Source organism: Camarhynchus parvulus, chromosome 5 (assembly GCF_901933205.1).
Source record: "Camarhynchus parvulus chromosome 5, STF_HiC, whole genome shotgun sequence".
Classification (NCBI taxonomy): domain Eukaryota; kingdom Metazoa; phylum Chordata; class Aves; order Passeriformes; family Thraupidae; genus Camarhynchus; species Camarhynchus parvulus.
Genome location: NC_044575.1, coordinates 9,573,457 through 9,590,321, shown reverse-complemented (window position 1 = coordinate 9,590,321; position 16,865 = coordinate 9,573,457). Strand labels below are relative to the sequence as shown.

General features: G+C 66.7%; 6 protein-coding genes across 6 annotated transcripts; 1 reads left to right on the top strand and 5 right to left on the bottom strand.

Annotated features, from left to right (window-relative positions):
* Window positions 1–33: 33 nt before the first annotated feature.
* Window positions 34–1,233, bottom strand: CDK2AP2 (cyclin dependent kinase 2 associated protein 2). Its single transcript, XM_030949712.1, has 4 exons — window positions 834–1,233; window positions 579–679; window positions 354–486; window positions 34–240 (listed from the first exon to the last, which is right to left on the bottom strand). Exons 1-4 carry the CDS (start codon window positions 922–924, stop codon window positions 173–175), a joined length of 393 nt encoding a protein of 130 aa, XP_030805572.1. The 5' UTR covers window positions 925–1,233; the 3' UTR covers window positions 34–172.
* Window positions 1,234–1,620: 387 nt separating this feature from the next.
* Window positions 1,621–4,596, bottom strand: CABP2 (calcium binding protein 2). Its single transcript, XM_030949017.1, has 8 exons — window positions 4,478–4,596; window positions 4,175–4,421; window positions 3,250–3,411; window positions 3,108–3,138; window positions 2,903–3,037; window positions 2,722–2,831; window positions 2,496–2,643; window positions 1,621–2,418 (listed from the first exon to the last, which is right to left on the bottom strand). The coding sequence occupies exons 1-8, from the start codon at window positions 4,594–4,596 to the stop codon at window positions 2,393–2,395; spliced, it is 978 nt and encodes a 325-aa protein (XP_030804877.1). The 3' UTR covers window positions 1,621–2,392.
* Window positions 4,510–6,991, top strand: NDUFV1 (NADH:ubiquinone oxidoreductase core subunit V1). The gene is made up of 10 exons (XM_030950280.1): window positions 4,510–4,648; window positions 4,733–4,815; window positions 4,886–5,056; window positions 5,130–5,313; window positions 5,393–5,582; window positions 5,913–6,125; window positions 6,193–6,359; window positions 6,434–6,515; window positions 6,592–6,737; window positions 6,812–6,991. Exons 1-10 carry the CDS (start codon window positions 4,595–4,597, stop codon window positions 6,893–6,895), a joined length of 1,374 nt encoding a protein of 457 aa, XP_030806140.1. The 5' UTR covers window positions 4,510–4,594; the 3' UTR covers window positions 6,896–6,991.
* A 325-nt stretch (window positions 6,992–7,316) lies between these two features.
* On the bottom strand, window positions 7,317–9,175 carry NUDT8 (nudix hydrolase 8). The gene is made up of 5 exons (XM_030949015.1): window positions 9,068–9,175; window positions 8,770–8,933; window positions 8,569–8,701; window positions 7,732–7,809; window positions 7,317–7,658 (listed from the first exon to the last, which is right to left on the bottom strand). The coding sequence occupies exons 1-5, from the start codon at window positions 9,173–9,175 to the stop codon at window positions 7,428–7,430; spliced, it is 714 nt and encodes a 237-aa protein (XP_030804875.1). The 3' UTR covers window positions 7,317–7,427.
* A 689-nt stretch (window positions 9,176–9,864) lies between these two features.
* MTCH2 (mitochondrial carrier 2) lies at window positions 9,865–12,860 on the bottom strand. The gene is made up of 13 exons (XM_030949306.1): window positions 12,717–12,860; window positions 12,546–12,630; window positions 12,352–12,458; window positions 12,188–12,214; window positions 11,733–11,777; window positions 11,597–11,654; window positions 11,451–11,502; window positions 11,301–11,360; window positions 10,972–11,065; window positions 10,809–10,856; window positions 10,508–10,575; window positions 10,200–10,275; window positions 9,865–10,069 (listed from the first exon to the last, which is right to left on the bottom strand). Exons 1-13 carry the CDS (start codon window positions 12,801–12,803, stop codon window positions 9,983–9,985), a joined length of 894 nt encoding a protein of 297 aa, XP_030805166.1. The 5' UTR covers window positions 12,804–12,860; the 3' UTR covers window positions 9,865–9,982.
* Window positions 12,819–16,725, bottom strand: AGBL2 (ATP/GTP binding protein like 2). The gene is made up of 13 exons (XM_030949014.1): window positions 16,652–16,725; window positions 16,344–16,496; window positions 16,144–16,251; window positions 15,916–16,084; window positions 15,075–15,839; window positions 14,836–14,998; window positions 14,592–14,718; window positions 14,403–14,500; window positions 14,216–14,325; window positions 14,075–14,141; window positions 13,879–13,965; window positions 13,715–13,760; window positions 12,819–13,015 (listed from the first exon to the last, which is right to left on the bottom strand). Exons 2-13 carry the CDS (start codon window positions 16,447–16,449, stop codon window positions 12,819–12,821), a joined length of 2,043 nt encoding a protein of 680 aa, XP_030804874.1. The 5' UTR covers window positions 16,450–16,496; window positions 16,652–16,725.
* Window positions 16,726–16,865: the final 140 nt, after the last annotated feature.

Sequence of the window (16,865 nt, the reverse complement as noted above, 5' to 3'; positions counted from 1 at the left end):
ACCCCCGCGGGGACACACCGAGACCAAGTCCCAACATTGTCCTTTATTTATAAAAACACGCATTTATAAAGAGCGGAGAGCGCGGGGAGGGGGGGCTCGGGCAGCACGGCGGCCCCCCCGCCCCCGCCGCCACCACCGGGAGGTCCCGGGGGCTCCCGGGTGGCAGCTGCCGTTACGTGCGGGCGTTTCGCTCTGTCTCTGCCAGGCACTCCCTGACCAGCGCCCGGGCGTGGATGATCCCTGTGGGAGAAGCACAGGGACACCTCGTAATCACCCTCCAGCGGCTCCCCGCGGGGCTGAGGAGCCTCGGGAGCGCAGCCCCGCGGCCGCCCGGTTCCCCACCCTGCCCCTACCCCGCTTCAGCCGCTCCATGGCGCTCTTGCTGCCGGCGTAGGTGGGCCGGATCTCCTTCCCCATCTCCTCGATGACCGAGAGCAGGTCCGTGTAGGTGCTCTGCGAGCCCTGCGCCCCGGGGGGCTTCATGGCCTGCAGGAACAGGGGGACAAGCAGGGACGGAGAGGCTGGGGGCCGCCCCCGCCGCCGCGCCCGGCCCCGGTGGCCCCGGCGCCGCGCCTCACCTGCACGTAGCCCATGGACGGCGGCCCGAAGTCATTGAAGAGCGGCCGGAAAGGGGCGGCGGCGCCAGGGACGGAACCGGAGGGCGACGGGACACTCGTGGCTGCGAGAAACTGAGGGTCACAGCCGCACTCCCTCTTCCTCGGTACCACCCTCAGCCGGTACCATCCCTTCCCGGGGCACCCCCCTCCATCCCTCCGGTCCCTCTCCGCTCTCGGTGGCCCCCGTCCCCCGCGGTTACCGCGGCGTTCTCTCACCGGCGGACGGTGCCCCGGGCCCCGGCGGGGCGGGGCTGGCGCTGGCGGCTCCGGGGGTAGCGGGGGCGGGAGCGATGGGCTTGTAGGACATCCCCGACGGCCGCCCGCCGCTCCCGGATCCCTGGAGCCCCGCGGCGGGGGTCGGCGTGCGGCCCCCGCGCTCGCCCCGCCGGTTGTATCGCCGGTGCCCGCCTCTCTTCAGCTCAGCTCGGCCCCGCTCGGCCCGGCGAGAAGCCGGGAACCGGAGCGGAGCGCGGCGGCCCCGGTTCCCGGTAGCGCTGCGCGGCCCCGGCCTGACCCGGGTCTCTCCCCCCTCCGCCGCCGCCGGCGCTCGCGGTGATGACGCAGGCGCGTCACGAGCGCGACGTCATCACGCCGCCGCGCGCCCGCCGGCCGGTCACCGTGGAGACACTCGGCGTCGGCCCCGCCCCCTCCGTGCCTCTCCGACCACGTGACTGCTGCACAGGCCACGCCCCCTCGCTCGGCGCGCACCGTCGGGGTCACGTGATCGACGGGCGCCGCCGCCTCGGGGGGGGCACCGGGAGCGGCACCATCGGGCTCCCCCCGCCGCCAAGGGCCCCGGTGTCACCCCACAGCCCCGAGCCGGCGCCGGCCAGGGCGTCCCGACTCTCCGCGGGGGTGATCCCCGGCTCGGACTTTGGGGAACCGGCCCCACCCGCCGGCCGTGCATTCCCCGGAGCCCTGTGCCCGCGGTCCCGGCTCCCTACGGGGCTCCCGTGAGGCACAGTGGGAGTCCAGCGTTTTGGAGGATACGAGTGGATGGCACAATCACGAATAAACTCTTTGGAAACATAAAACACAAGCCAGAAGTCTGTAGAGAGAGTTTTATCATTTCAAAAGGGCAAAACTGGCCCCAAAACTGCAGCCAGGGCAGGGAGGGTACCTACAGCAGCCCTGCCTGCAGCTGGCTGAGGCCCTTCCACCCGGTAATGCTTTATTTCTCTCCCGGAGGGTCTCCTGGCTGGGCTGCCAGGAGTCTCCCCTGTGCTGGGGGCTGCCAGAACATCCATGAGGGTCTGTGCCAGCCCCAAAAGGGGACAGATGCCTCACCCTAGGCAGGTCTGCGGTGGGTCTGAGCTCAAACTGTGGTGACAGGGCGGGTTATGCTGTGCAGTCCGCATTAAACCTGGCGTGGGGGGAGCCTGAGGGGCTCAGTGCAGCACACAGAGTGGGAATGGAGGCTGGAGGGATGAGCAGCAGGGATGGGGCACAGCTGAAGGAGAGGAGACCACGATGGTGTGACTTTTAGGGTGAGGTCCGGGTGGGAAGGGGGATGATGCAGGGAGAGAAGAGAGATAAGGGCGAGAGTAGTCGAAGCTTGGCCAAGCCTGTGCAGAAAAGGGTCCTGAATTCGGCCCCGGTGCCTCCTGCCACAGTCAGAGCTCAGCATCGGAGCAGCCCCAGCACCCAGCCTCACCCCGGGCACGGGCACCGCTGTGCCTGCACTGCCCCAGCCCCTGGAGCTGGGGGTCCCTGCGTGGCCCCCTCGTCTTCGTAAGGCACAGGGGGCTTGGGTCCCGCGTTGGCACACGCCGCCCTCAGCGCGACATCATCCGCACAAACTCTGCCGGGGGGAGGGAAACACACCTGGAACATCCCAGCTGTCCCTGGGAGCGCTCCTGGCCCCTTCCCTGCTCCTACCTTCGAAGTCCACCAGGCCATCGCCATTGAGATCCACGTCCTTGAGGATCTCATCCACCTCCCGATAGTTGAGCTGCTGCCCCAGGAGCTTGCGCATGGCCTCCCGCAGCTCTGCCATGCTGATCTGTCCGTCCCCATTGGTGTCAAACTACGGACAAGGTCCCGTTGCCACCGGCCACCCCTGGCACGCTGACAGCCTACCTGTCTGTCCCCGCTGTCCCCATACCTCACGGAAGGCGTCACGCAGCTCCTTGATCCCAATCATATCCGCCGTCTCTGCCAGCATCTTGGGGCCCATCAGCTCCACGAAATCATCAAAATCCACCTTGCCCCCGGCTGCGGCAGGAGAGGGCTGTCAGGAGGGCAGGGGGCAGGGACTGATGGGCACCCGCTGCCCCACCACGTACTGATCTGCTGGGACAGCTCGATGAGCTCCATCTCCGTGGGCATGTAGCCCATGGTCCGCATGCACTCGCCCAGGTCCTTGTAGCTGATGTAGCCGTCGTGGTCCTTGTCGAACTCCCGAAACGCCTGCTTCAGCTCTGGGGACATCACAGTGTCACCTCCAGTACCGCCACCCACCCGAGCGGGACCCCCTCCCCAGCAGCTCACCTTCGATCTCCTCGGGCCGCAGCTCCCGGTCCTGGGGAAGAGAGAATAGGAAGAGACGAAGGAGGGGTCCTGCTCCCGGGGATCCCACAGGGATTCTGCCCTGAGCCCCCCGGGAGCACACGGGGAGGGGACGGTGGCGTACCCGCTGGGTGATGGCGATGCTCTGCCGCAGGAAGATGCAGGCAGGCCCCACCAGCCCCTGCAGCACCGAGTATCCCTGCATCGGGGGGGTCTGCGCCGCGTCCAGCACGTCCTCAGGGTCCCCTGCGCCGGAGCCTGGAGCGCCCGAGCGTGGCTTCCCATCCTGCGGGTGGAGCAGGCGTCAGCGGCGGGGGGGGGCCGAGCAGGGAGCCCCCCCTTCTCCTCCTGCCCCGCGGGATGTCGCAGCCCTGCCGTGCCTTGGGGAGCCGCCGCTCAGGGGTCTTGGTGCAGTTGCCCATGGCTGGGGGCTGCCCCCGCACCGCAGGACATGCCTGGCCCCGGGGGGGCTGGCTGGCGCAGACCGCGGGGCTGCCACCGGGGATTTGAGGTTTTTATGGAATATCTGGGGATATGCAGGGCAGGCGCGGGGGGGTGGGTGCCGCGCCCGCGTGCATAATCCTCCGGATTATTCCCCGCTCGGCCGCCCTGCTCCAGATGTGGGCAGCCGCCCAGCTGTTGCCCAGTCCCGCAGCCTCCCTGCGAGGGCACGCGGCATCCCCGGCACCCACCGTGCCCCGGCCCCGTCCCTGCCGCCAGTTACCTGCCCAAGAGCGGGGGGCGGCCGGGGCCCCGGCTCCTCGGCAGCCCGCAGAAGCTCCACGGAGGACGCACCACTATGGCTTAATGTCCCCTGGCTGCCCGCAGTGCCGGCGGTGCCGGGACCCCTGAGCCGAGGGGCCGGCCGGGAGCCGCGGGGCCCCTGCGGCCGGGGCCGTGGCGCCGGGGGGTGCCCCCGGCAGGCGGGGGCGCGGGGCTGCCAGCGCCCGCGCGCCGCTGCGCCCGCGGAAAGGAAGAACATCCCGCCCGCTCCCGCTCCTTCTCCCCACGACCGGGACCGAGCAGGAGGAAACCAGATCGCCCCAGACCTGCGCCCGTCCCTCGCAGGGACGAGGCCACCGCCGTCCCCGGGACCCGCCGCGGAGCGCAGGAGATCGGGTGGAGCGCAGCGACCCCCCGGGGCGCTGGTAGGGGGGAGCGGGGCGCCCCGGGGGGCTCCGGGGGGGGCGGACGGGGGGCTCCGGTTTCAGCACCGAAACCCGACCCGGGCCCGGCGCGGGGCACGTGCCGGCGTGCCAACAGCCAGGCCACGCCCCCTCGGCGCCGCGAGCCCGCCTTGTGACCGCGCCCCCCGCTCTGGCCCCGCCCCCTCCGCGCGGCCCGTCCCAAACCTACCCTGGTCCGGCCTCTCTCGTGACGTCACCGCCGCGCGGCCGGCGCTCCCCCTGACGTCACCGGGGGGCGGCTGAAGGTGACGGTGGTGGGTCCCGGTGCCGGTGCCCCCCGTCATGGCCGGCAGGCAGCTGCTGGCGCTGCGGCGCCTGCCCGCCGCCTCCTTCTCGGTGAGCGGGGACGGGGCCGGGAGCGCCGGGACCGTGCGGGACCGGTCCCGGTGTTGCCGGTGCTGAATCCGTGTGTCCCCGCAGACGGCGCCTAAGAAGACGCAGTTCGGGTCGCTGCGGGATGAGGACCGGATCTTCACCAACCTCTACGGGCGGCATGACTGGCGGTGAGTAGCGGGAGCAGCGTGGGGAGCGCCGGTGCCCCGTGCCCGGTGCCAGCGTGCCCCGTGCCCGCAGGCTGCGGGGCGCGCTGCGCCGCGGCGACTGGTACAAGACGAAGGAGATCCTGCTCAAGGGCGTGGACTGGATCCTCGGCGAGATCAAGACCTCGGGGCTGCGGGGCCGCGGCGGCGCCGGGTTCCCCACCGGGCTCAAGTGGAGCTTCATGAACAAACCCCCGGACGGGAGGTGAGACCGGGACAGCTCCGGTAGCGCGGCCCCGGCCTGCGGGGAGCCCCCCGTGACCGTGAGCTGCCCGCAGACCCAAGTACCTGGTGGTGAACGCGGACGAGGGCGAGCCGGGCACCTGCAAGGACCGGGAGATCATGCGGCACGACCCGCACAAGCTGCTGGAGGGCTGCCTGGTGGCGGGGCGGGCCATGGGCGCCCGCGCCGCCTACATCTACATCCGCGGGGAGTTCTACAACGAGGCCTCCAACCTGCAGGTGCGGGGAGCGCCCCACAGCCGCCCCACACCCCGGCGGGACTCGGGGCGCTCCGGGGCTCACCCCCTGCCCCCTGCAGGTGGCCATCCGTGAGGCCTACGAGGCCGGGCTGCTGGGCGGCGACGCCTGCGGGTCGGGGTACGCCTTTGACGTGTTCGTGGTGCGCGGCGCCGGCGCCTACATCTGCGGGGAGGAGACGGCGCTCATCGAGTCCATCGAGGGCAAGCAGGGCAAGCCCCGCCTCAAGCCCCCCTTCCCCGCTGACGTGGGTACGGCCCCACAGCTCTGTCCCGAGTTCCCAGCTGCCGCCCCAAAACAACTGTCCTCAGGACACCGTCCTGCTGCAGGGACAACACCACAGTCAACACCATGTCCATTAAGAGCTCCCACTGTTTCATAGAATGGTGTGGGTTGGAAGGGAGCTGTCTCATTCCACCCCGCTTCCATGGGCCATATACCACGATCCCGGGTTGCTCCAAGCCCTGTTGAACGTGGCCTTGGACACTTCCAGGGATGCAGGAGCCACAGCATCTTTGGGCCACTTGTGCCAGGGGATCACCACCCTCACAAGGAGGAATTTTTTCCTGCTGTTTCCCCAGGTGTGTTCGGCTGCCCCACCACGGTGGCCAACGTGGAGACAGTGTCGGTGGCCCCCACCATCTGCCGGCGCGGCGGCGCCTGGTTCGCCAGCTTCGGCCGGGAGCGGAACTCCGGCACCAAGCTCTTCAACATCTCGGGGCACGTCAACACGCCCTGCACGGTGGAGGAGGAGATGTCGGTGCCGCTCAAGGAGCTCATCGAGAAACATGCCGGTGAGCACCGCGCTGAGCCAGGCCGGGGAGGGGCCGGAGCTGCCCGTCCTGACCCTCCTCTTTGCAGGAGGCGTCCGCGGGGGCTGGGACAACCTGCTGGCCGTCATTCCGGGCGGCTCCTCCACGCCGCTGCTGCCCAAGTCTGTGTGTGAGACCGTGCTGATGGACTTCGATTCCCTGGTGCAGGCGCAGAGCGGGCTGGGCACGGCCGCTGTCATCGTCATGGATAAATCGGTGAGGGATGGGCTCCCCCGGCTCCCCCAGCCACGGTGGGACCCTCGCCTTCCTCACCCTCCTTCTCTTCCCAGACCGACATCGTCAAAGCCATCGCGCGCCTGATCGAGTTCTACAAGCACGAGAGCTGTGGGCAGTGCACCCCGTGCCGGGAAGGTGAGCGGGGGCCGGGGCTGAGGGGCTGAGGCACTGAGGGGCAGGGCACTGCAGGGACCCATCCCAATTCCCGCAGGCGTGGACTGGATGAACAAGGTGATGGCGCGGTTCGTGCGGGGTGATGCGCAGGCTGCCGAGATCGACGCGCTCTGGGAGATCAGCAAGCAGATCGAGGGACACACCATCTGCGCCCTGGGCGACGGTGCCGCCTGGCCCGTGCAGGTGAGGGGCTCGGAGGGCCTGGAGGGGCCAGCAGCCTTCCCCCAGCCCATTAACCACTGTCCCGCCCCGTGCAGGGCCTCATCCGCCACTTCCGCCCCGAGCTGGAGGAGAGGATGCGGCGCTACAACGAGGCCAAAGCCCAAGCGGCATCGGTGTGAGGATCCACCACCTCGCATCCCTCGTCCTGCTTGGAACGGGTTTCTGGGGTGCTGGCAGCACTCAGAGGGTTCTCAATAAATGCTGCTGTGCTCCCAGGCTCTGCTGTGGACATTAAAGGGTAGAAAGGGACTGATGGGGCAGAGGGCCTCTGGGTCCTGCTGCCCCTGGGGCATGAGATCTCCAGGGATCATGGGGCCACACAGCTGGGGCCTGGATACCCCAGAGGGAAGATCCTGGATTTCCATGAGGCTAGGGGTGGGGCAGAGGCCATGGCTGTAGGGTACTAACAGACACAGTCCCCTCCTTGGGGACCTCACACTCCCTGTCCCCGCCGCAGTGGCACCAGGACTCCTCCTCCTGTGCCCGTGCCAAGGGACAGCTGTGCTGGCCCCACTCCACAACTCGGAGCCCAGGGCAGTTCCAAACATGGCTTTTACTGAATCACAGTGTGCGACATTCCCTGCTGGGCTCGGAGCCGTTTCCCCCATGCACGGTGGAGAACCGAGGCACCCCAGAGCCGCCCCTGCCCGCTCAGGCTGGGGCTTTCCGGGGGGGCACGTGGGTCTTCCTGCGGTAGCGGCCGGGCAGCAGCAGCTCCAGGGTCAGCTCGGTGATGATGGCCGTGAGCCCCCAGACCTTGTGGGGGCCGTTGAGGAACACGGGCAGGGTGTATCCGTAGCCGCTGGCCGTGCGGAAGTGGGTGTAGCCCTGGTTCTCCTCGCGGAGCAGGTGAGCCAGGGGCAGGGTGAACACCTCCTCCACCTGTCAGCACAGACCGCCGTGACCGGAGCGGCTGCCACGGGAAGGGGAGCAGCCCTGGGGAGAAGCCACTCACCTCATCAGGGTTGGGGTTCAGTTGCAAGGCCTCCAGCGGCCCCAGGTTGGCCACGACGGGTGCCACGGTCATTCCATGCTGGAAAGTGTGTCAGCAAGGGACAGGGTGACACCCCTTCCCCAGTGCAGGCACCCACCCTGTGTGTCATCCCTTACCAGCGCCACTACCTTTTGTCCTGTCACCTTGAATCCCTAGAATTCTTGTCATCCATGTCCTGCTGACCTGTCGCTGTCACCTGGAACCCATCAGCTGTGTTCCTGTCACACCAAATCCATCACCCTTGTCCCTGCTGCCCCGGTCACCCAGAATCGTCACCCAGAATCGTCACCACCTGTAACACCTGTCACCTGTGTCCCTGTCCCCCTGAATCTGCATGTTGCTTTGTCCCTGACACCCATGACCCTGCTGCCTTTTCCCTGTCATTCCAATCCTCTGCTGTCTGCAGCCCCCCCTCGCCTGTGTTCCTGTCCCCCTGGATCCCTGTCACCTGCACCCTGTCACCCATCTCCTTGCCTTGTCCCTGTCACCCAGAACCTCTGCTCTGTCACCTGTGTCCCTACTGCTTTGTCTCTGTCAACTGAAGCCCTTCCTTCTCTGTGTCCCTGCAGCCTTGTTCCTGTCACATCGTGTTCCTGTCACCAAAACCCCTGTCACCTGTGCCCCTGTCACCCCAAAGACATCACGCCAGAACCTTTGTCCCCGTCACCTCGAACCCGTCACCCGTGACCCTGCCGCCTTGCCCCTGTCACCCGTGACGCTGCCGCCTTCCCTGTCACCTTGAACCCATCCCCGTGTCCCCGCACGCCCTTGTCCCCAAGCCCCGCCGATCCCCGGTACCCGGTCGGGCAGCGTCCGAAGCTGTCCCCAGACGCTGGTGGCTGCCACCGCCACCCCCAGCTCCTCCCGCGTCTCCCGCAGAGCCGTGGCCACCGCGTCCCCGTCCGCCGGGTCCCGCCGCCCACCGGGGAAGCTGCGGGAGGGATCGGGGGCTGGGGTCAGGGCCGGCCCGGCCCCGGTGCCCGCTCCCCCCGCCGGTACCTGACGTCGCCGCTGTGGGGGCCGGCGAGGCGGCGGGAGCGGAGCGTGAAGAGCAGCGCGGGGCGGCCGCGCACCGAGCACAGCGGCACCAGCACCGCGGCCGCCGCCGCCGCGCCCCCGCGCCCGCCGCCGTGAGCCGCGCCCGGCACCGCCGCTCGCTGCCGCTGCTCAGCACATCCCCGGCGTCCCCGGCACCGTCGGCACCGCCCGGGCCCGCCATGGCGCCGGCACGGGGCGGGGAGGAGCAGCGAGGGAGGAGGGACGCGGGGAAGGACCGGCACCGCCCCCCGCACCGAGCCCGCCCCCGCCGCGGCCCGTCCGTGCCGAGGGTGGGGCAGCCCTGCCCGGTGCGCGGAACGGCCCCGGCCGGGTATGAAACCACCGCCAGCTTGGCCATGCCCCGCATGGTGTGCGACAGCCGCCCTCAGGCGTGCAGCCCTTTGGCTGTGTGTGCGGCAGCCGCCCCCAGGTGTGTGACCCACGTCCCACCTTTGCTGTGTCCCTGCCAGGTGTGCGAGTCCTGCTCCAGCCCCACCAGGTCTGCAACAACTCCTGCCAGCTGTGCCACCTACCCTCCAGCTTTGCAACAACCTTCCGGCTCTGCCGGCTGTGCAAGGCCTGCTCCAGCCATGCTATATCCCTCATCACGTGTGCAGCAGCCCCTGCCAGGTGTGAAATGATCCACCCCCCCCCGGAGTGTGTCCCTCTTGCTGGTGTGTGACAGCCCCTGCCAGCTGTGTGACCCCAGCTCCCAGCCCCACACACTCCCCTGGGTGTGCAAACCTCTGTCCAGTGTGCAACGCTCACCTCTGACCCCACAGGCCTTGCAAGGACCCTTCCAGTCATCCAACAACCCCCTCCAGGGATCCAACAACCCCTTCCAGGCGTCCACTCCCCCCACTTCTGACAGCCCCCACGTGCCACTGGCCCTCCGTGCCAGCAGGTGCCTGGGCTTGTCAGGGAATTTCAGCTGTGGAAACAGCCTCAGTGGTGTTTGAGGTTGGGAAAAGGCTCCTGGATAAATCAGGGAATGCTGGTGACCAGCCAGCCCCTCTTCCCAGGAAACTCCCATGGACAGAGACTCTCACACCTGCATCTTCAGCTCTCAGCGGGAAATGATTTTTAAAAAACTGTATAGAAATCATCACTCTCCATGATTCTTTGCTTCCAGAGCCCACCACTGGCTCCACAATCCCACTCCCCGTCTCTGGAATCAGCGGAACCTCTGCTCCTCCCACACATATCGTTTCCCTGCTGGAACCTTGCGCAAGAACAGGCTGTTCCCTCGGCTCATGTTGCCCTGGAAAAGGAAAACGACCATGGAGGGGCCACAAAAGGTCCAGGGTGGCCTCTCCAAACCCCACGGGGCTCCCACCTGGCTCCTCTCTGTGTCCTGGTGTATGCCAGTGCATGCCAGCTCCAGCACTTACCTCCCTTTGCAGCTGGCTCCAGCAATCCAGCCAGGAGGAGTAGGTGGGTGCATAGGGAAGGAGACCCCCGGCCAACCTGGGGAAGGGAGGAAAAACCCACCAGGAATTATTCCCACCTGGGAATGACCCATTCCCTCTGTAGCTCCACACTGTGTTGAACCCCAAAACGACCCTCGCCCACTTTAAGCACAGAGGGATCATGCTGTGGAGCACTGGAAGCACCCTTCCACCTGGGCATTTTGGTACAGTGGTCCCAGGAGCTGATCTGGGGCAGAGGGACACAGGGGTCAGTGGGAGCAGGGACTCACCCACAGTTGTTCACGGCCATCAGGTTGGAGACCAGGACGAAAGGGTAGGTCAGCATGCTGGCAAAGAACTGCAGGAGAAGCAGGCATCAGTGGGATGCTCCCTCTTCCCTCCACATCGGGAGAACCCTCAGAGTTTCACCCCAGGGAGGGAGCCCACTCTTGCCACCTCCACAGGGTCACACGGGTCTTCCAGGGAACATCCCTTGGCCTGTGGGCTGATCCTACCCTGGCAGGCGCAGGATTCTGGGAACACACCCCTCCCTAGGGAAAGGATCCGCTCCCTGCCCGTGGCTGCACTCACCCCAGTGACCGCCTGGGAGTAGCTCTTCATCTCAGTCATGGCAGAGACCTGAGGAGGAGCAACAGCACCTGAATCCCCCCAGAACGGGGCGGTGGCTCCCAGAACAGCCCTGGAGCTGCCCCCCGCCAGCTCCGGGCACTGAGGATCCCGGAGCAGAGCCTACCCCGTTCTCCAGCGCGTAAGTGTTGATGAGGTAGGCCAGCATGTTGCACAGCCACAGGGAGAGGATGTCCCCGAGGAGCCGCGGGATGAGGCCGCTGCAAGGGAACAAACAGTGGGAATGATGGCCCAGGGTTGGGATCTGACTGTGCAGAGAGCTGGGAACAGCTGGTGTGGGACAGGGTGAGGAGGAAACAGCCATCCCTGGGAGCGGGGATGCTCGGGTGAGTGATCTGGAGCTGCTGGAGGGATTCAAGGTATTCCCAAGAAGGCTTTGGGATTTTCCCACCGATGCCACCCCTGCCGTGCCCCCCTGGCCTTCCCGGCACTCACGCGAAGAATCCCAGGATTCCCTCTTCCCGGTAGATTGTGGCAAAGGCGCTTAGTGTCCCACTGGGATAGGGAGGAAGAGGAGGGATAAGGTCAGGGGGGTGGACCCCAGGATTCCCGACCCCCTTGAGCACCCAGAGCCCCGGGCCGTACCTGTACTTGGTCTCGCGGCCGATGAACTGCACCATGCAGCGCAGGGTGATCACTGCGGGGACACGGGGGGACACGGAGGGACACGGGCGTGACAGGAGGCACCTGGCACTGCGCCCCCGGCCCCTGGGGTGGGGGGGGACACCTACCGTGGAAGGGGTGGGTGATGAGGGTGGCAGCAGAGCGGGCAACCATCTCCTGGGAGGTCTGGGAACAAAGGGAGCCTCAGCAGGAGGGGACAGGGATGTGACATCCCACTGCCTTCCTCCTCCTGCTGCTCCTCACCTCCTTGAGCACCTGCTCCAGCGAGGACTCCCTCCTGGCTCCAGGCTGGAGGGGGAAGCAGGAATCAGGTGGGAACAGCTGCCCAGAGAGGGGAGGCTGTCCCCAGGGCGGGGTGGAAGCTCCCGATGCAGGGCTGGGGCTGCCCAAATCTGGGGACCGTGGGGAGGAGGGACAGAGGGAAGGAGGAGGAAAGAATGGAGGGAAACAAAGGGAAAAAGGAGGAGGGAAAGCATGGAGAAGGGAAAAAGGACAGAAGAGCAAAACGAAGAAAAGAGAGAGGAGAGAGAGAAGAGGAAAAAGGAAAGAGAGAGAAGGAGAAAGGCATGAGGGAAAGAAGAAAAGACAGAAAGGAGAAGAGAAGACTAGAAGAACAGAGAAATAAAGGGAGAAAGGAAGAGACAGAAGGGAAGGGAAAGGGAGGGTGCATTCCCTGTGGGAAGCACCTCTGCACCCACCTCAGCCTGCTCAGCCTTCTGGTACCGCTGTGGAGCAAAGAGCAGGGTCAGGGCAGGGTCAGCACCGTGCGGGGAGCCAGGGGGCCCCGGTGTCCCCCCGTCCCGGCGGCAGAACCCCCGGTTCCCGCAGCGCCCCGGGCCCGGCGCCCCGCCCGTGCCGGTACCTGCAGCACTTTGCTGTGCACCACGGTGCCGATGGCGCTGGAGCAGAGGCGGGGGGTGAGGCCTTTAAAGAGTCCTGCTCTCCCGTCCACCTTTACGATGTGCTTGGCTGGGGACAGCGGGGACCGTCAGCCCCGGGGGGACCCCACAGCGGCACCGGGACGGCGCCGGGGCGGCCCCACCAAGGCGGACTCACCGTAAGAGAAGAGGCCGGGCAGCTGATATACCTGGCGGCCGAAGATGTTCCTCCCCAGGGTGGGCGGCAGCGGCTCGTAGCCCACCTGCAGCGGGAAGGGGCAGGCTGTATCCCCCGCGCGGCCGATACCGGGCCGGGACCCCCTCTCAACCCCGCCATTCCCGCCCTTACCTGCACCAGCACCTTCACGTACATGAGCGGCTGCGAGAGCACGGTGAGCCCCGAGCCCAGCAGCACCTGCGAAGCCGCGTCCGCCATGGTGCCGCCCCGGCGTCACGGCACAGAAGGACACGGCCACGGCTGCCGCCGCTTCCGCTTCCGTCTCCCCGGTAGTTCCGGCGCCGCCGTGACGCGATTCCGGCCGCCGGGGGGCGCTCTGGGAGCGCAGCGGCTGCCATGGAAACGCCCGGAGGCGCCGCGGGGGTGTTGCCATGGCAACGGGGCCTGCGGGCCTGGGGCACCCACGGACCCTGCGGGGACATCGGGGTACAGGGGGGTCACAGGGCTGAGGAATCACCTGGGTGGCAGAGCTAGCGCCGCCACATCCCTAGAGCCCAAAGTGACACCATGGTGGCAGGGCTGAGGTGACACCAGGCAATGGAGGTGACACGCTGGTGGCAGGGCCCAAGGTAGCACCACAGGCATAGCTGACACCATGGTGGTGTCATAGGGTTGGGTGCCAGCAAGACTCTGGCCGAGGTCGGGGACAAGGGGACTCCTGAGGGGACATGACAATGAGAACAGGCAGCAGCAGGTACAGACTTGGAGGTGGCAGCACCTTTACTGCCGAGCACAGGCGCAGCAGCGTGAGGCCACCGCACGGACAGTGAGGGGACGTGCCCTATCCCTGGGCCTGCGCCCGCCCTGCTGCCAGGATGGCCCCAAGATCACTCCCACGGCTGGATCCCGGGAAGAGTCACTGGTGGCAGCACGGTGGCAGGGGCTCAGTGGTGGCTTGCAGTGTGTGACAGTGCTTGTGCCACTGTCCAGCCGATGCCTTCCCATGGTGGCACAGCAGCCCTTCCCTGCTTTAAGTGCCCTGGGAAGGGCCACTCCGGAGTCAGCTCTAGGCACCTCTCCTGCAATGGCAGGGGGGCCATTCCTTGCTCCAGCTGCCCTGGAAAAAGTGACACTGGAGCTGGCTCTGGGCTTCTCTCCTGCATTGTCACCTCCACTCTGGACACCAGGAAGAACTGGATGCCTGCGGGTCTCAGCCTGGGGGGGACAGGAGGGGTATCAGACGCACTTGAGGGGTGGGACAGCACTGGGAACAAGTGTCCCTGCAGGACTGTCCCCTGGGGGCCTGGCTGGACTACAGTGGCTCCAGGCTCACCGGGATGCTGGTGTGGCTCCGCTTTGTTCGGCGCAGGACATTCCTTCCTCTCCGTCTCTGCAGCTGCTTCTTCCTGTGTGGCTCCATCTGTGCCAGGTGGTAAAGTGGCACTGGGACATCTGCACCCTCTGTCACCATGTTCCACCCTGGCTCTGCATCCCTGCCACCTCAAAATCAGTGGCACATGGAGACTCACCTGTTGGTTGGGGCTGCGGAAGTCATCTGGGATCCCATCAGACACGGAGCTGTCAGAGCCGCTGGTGCTGCAGGGGGAAAGAACCATCTGCAGCCCCCAGTGGCACCACGGGGTGACATGAGGTGACAGAGGATGATATACCTGGACTCAAGCTCTGAGGGGGACACATCGCTCCAGCTGCCTCCAGAGCCTGGCTCACGACCCATCTGCTGCTGCAGCAGCACATCCGCCTCCACCAGGCACTGCTGGAGCTGCGGGACAGTGCCAGTGTCACGGTGTCACCATGGTCCCGTGGCACCAGGGCACCCTGGGCCAGGCCCAAGCCCACCTTGGCGGGTGCAGGGTCGCAGAAGTCGAGCAGGGTGTCACAGAGGAGGCGGCCCAGTGACTTGAGGTCCTCCACGCTAAAGTGGGAGTTCCTCCCACCTGGAGGGGACAAGGAAAAGGAAACAAGGGCAGCTTCCCAACCCAGGACCACCCCACTGGCACTGTCCCCATGGCTGTGGCAGCCCCTCACCCAGCGTGGAGCCACTGAAGGCCACTTCCAGGGTGTAGCTGTGGGAGACGCCCAGGCGCCACATGGAGACCCGGCCTGTCCCCTCTTTGCTCTTCTGCACCTGGAACTTGCAGCTGGAGAAAGAGAACTGGACGCTCCCAGGGTCAGAGGGGTCCCAACCCCAGAGGGACAGCTTGGGAAGCAGCACGTGGGCTGCTTTCCTGCTGCCACCACAACGCGTGGCTCTGAGGCATCCGTGTCCCACCTTGTCAGGGGCATTTTTGCTCAGCATCAGGGGGAACACGCGCTGGCGCAGCCGTGTCCCGGTGCCGTCCTCGCCGCCATCGCAGCCGTACATGAAGACGTTGTTCTTCCGGCTGTGCCCATGGAAGTCGCAGTACAGCACCACCTCCCGCTCTGCCAGCTCCCTGCACACATCAGGATATGGCCACCAGCACCGCCACAGGAGTGGCCCTGTGCACCGGCTCCCCACGCCCACCTCACCTCTGGACCATGGCCCGCAAGTGCCACACGCTGGGGAAGGAGCTGGGAAGCACCTTCCCATAGGCCCTGTTGGGATCCCGTCCCGCCAGGGAGCAGCGGGAGTTGCCCACCACCACCCCATCAGGGTTGAGCATCGGCACCACCTTGAAGACGAAGAGGCGGCGCAGGAGCTGCGCATCCTCGTGGGGGCTCAGCAGGAAATCCAGGAATCCCCGCATGGCCCAGGAGCCGCCGCTCTCGCCGGGGTGCACGCGGGCGCTCAGCACCACCGCGCGCTTGCCGGCTGTGCCGCCCGGGCCGGTGATGGTCAGCAGAGGTACGGTGTTGCCGGCCAGGCTGCGGCACAGCGCCCGCACCATGCAGTACTGGGAGCGTGCCGGGTCGGCCACCAGCGCCCGCAGGTAGCGCCCCAGATCCGAATAGGTGTAGGGGTAGCCGGCAGCGAAGAAGCAGGTGTCACCATCGTGTGGGAAGCGCATGGTCCAGCTGAGCCGGAACAGCAGCGGCTCCCCCACACTGCCACGGTAGTAGCAGACATCAGTCCCAACCCGGCGCCAGCCTATGCCATGGCTCTGGGCATCCTGCTGGGAGTAGAGCAGTGGCTGCAGGCCCTGGCCATAGAGGCTCTTGGGCTTGGCCATGTTGGCGATGGTGAAGCGGTAGAGTGGCTCCTGCCGCGTGTTTTGGACACGGAAGTAGAACCACTGCGTGTGTTTGGCTGTGTACAGGTCTGGCCGCAGCACCAGCACGTACTCATAGGGTCCCCTGTGTGGAGGGAAGGGCACTGTTCCGGATCCTGGCTGACACCAGAGGCCCCATGGCCCCCGGGCCTCTCTCTTACACCTTGGTGGCCTTCTGGAGGTTCCCACTCTCAAAGCGGGACTCAAAGAGCAGAGTGGTGTCCTGGGGACCCTCCAAGGGGGCTGCTGGCGAGGAAAGTGGCCCCGGAGCTCCTCCAACCCGAGCACGGGTAAAGCAGGAGCCTTGGAGCGCTGTGGGGGGAGCAGGGACTGTGGTGGGGGTCTGGGGAGAGCGGAGGCACTGAGGGGTGCTGCCTGTGCTCCCTTACCTGGGCTGGAGTGGTAGACAACAGTGCCATGCTCCTCACTGAGGGTGTACAGGGCTTGCTCCGGGCCCACGGGTGGGCAGAAGGGTTCTGGTTTGGGGGGGAGCCACTCTGGGAGGGGGGGACACAGAGACAAATGCCATACACACAAACAAGGGTCTGGCACAGGGGTGAGGCGGGGGACAGCTGGAGCATCCCCTCACCAATGTGCTCAATCGTCTCTGGGATGACTTCACACTCCACAGGCCAGCGGGGAGCAGGGAGGGAGAATGGAGCTGGTCGTTCTCCTGGAGACTTCCAGGGCTGCATTAAGGGGGCCAGTCTGCCCTGGTGGGGTATCTGCACCACCCTGGGGGCTGCAAGAGCACCAGGAAGGGCTGGGGGTCTCCAGTGTGGTTGGGGTATGGGCATCCCCCAAAACCAAGTCAGGAAGAGGCCCTCCCCCCACGCTTGCTGTGCTGGGAGGACACTCTGCTCAGGGGGCTGTGAGGGGCTGCAGGGTCTCACTCACGGTTTGGCTCTTGCCCAGGACCACGTTGCCAGCCAGGGCCGATGTTGCTCCTGGTGGGTGCCTTGGGATGCTGTCCGGAGGGTTCCTCCGGGGACACGGCAATCTCTTCCCTGCCTGTCTTCTCATCTTGGGGAGAACAGCGCTGCAGCCAGGGGGCAGGAGGGGACACGGCCCAGGGACAGGAGGGCACAGCGGCCAGGGCTCACCTCGGAAG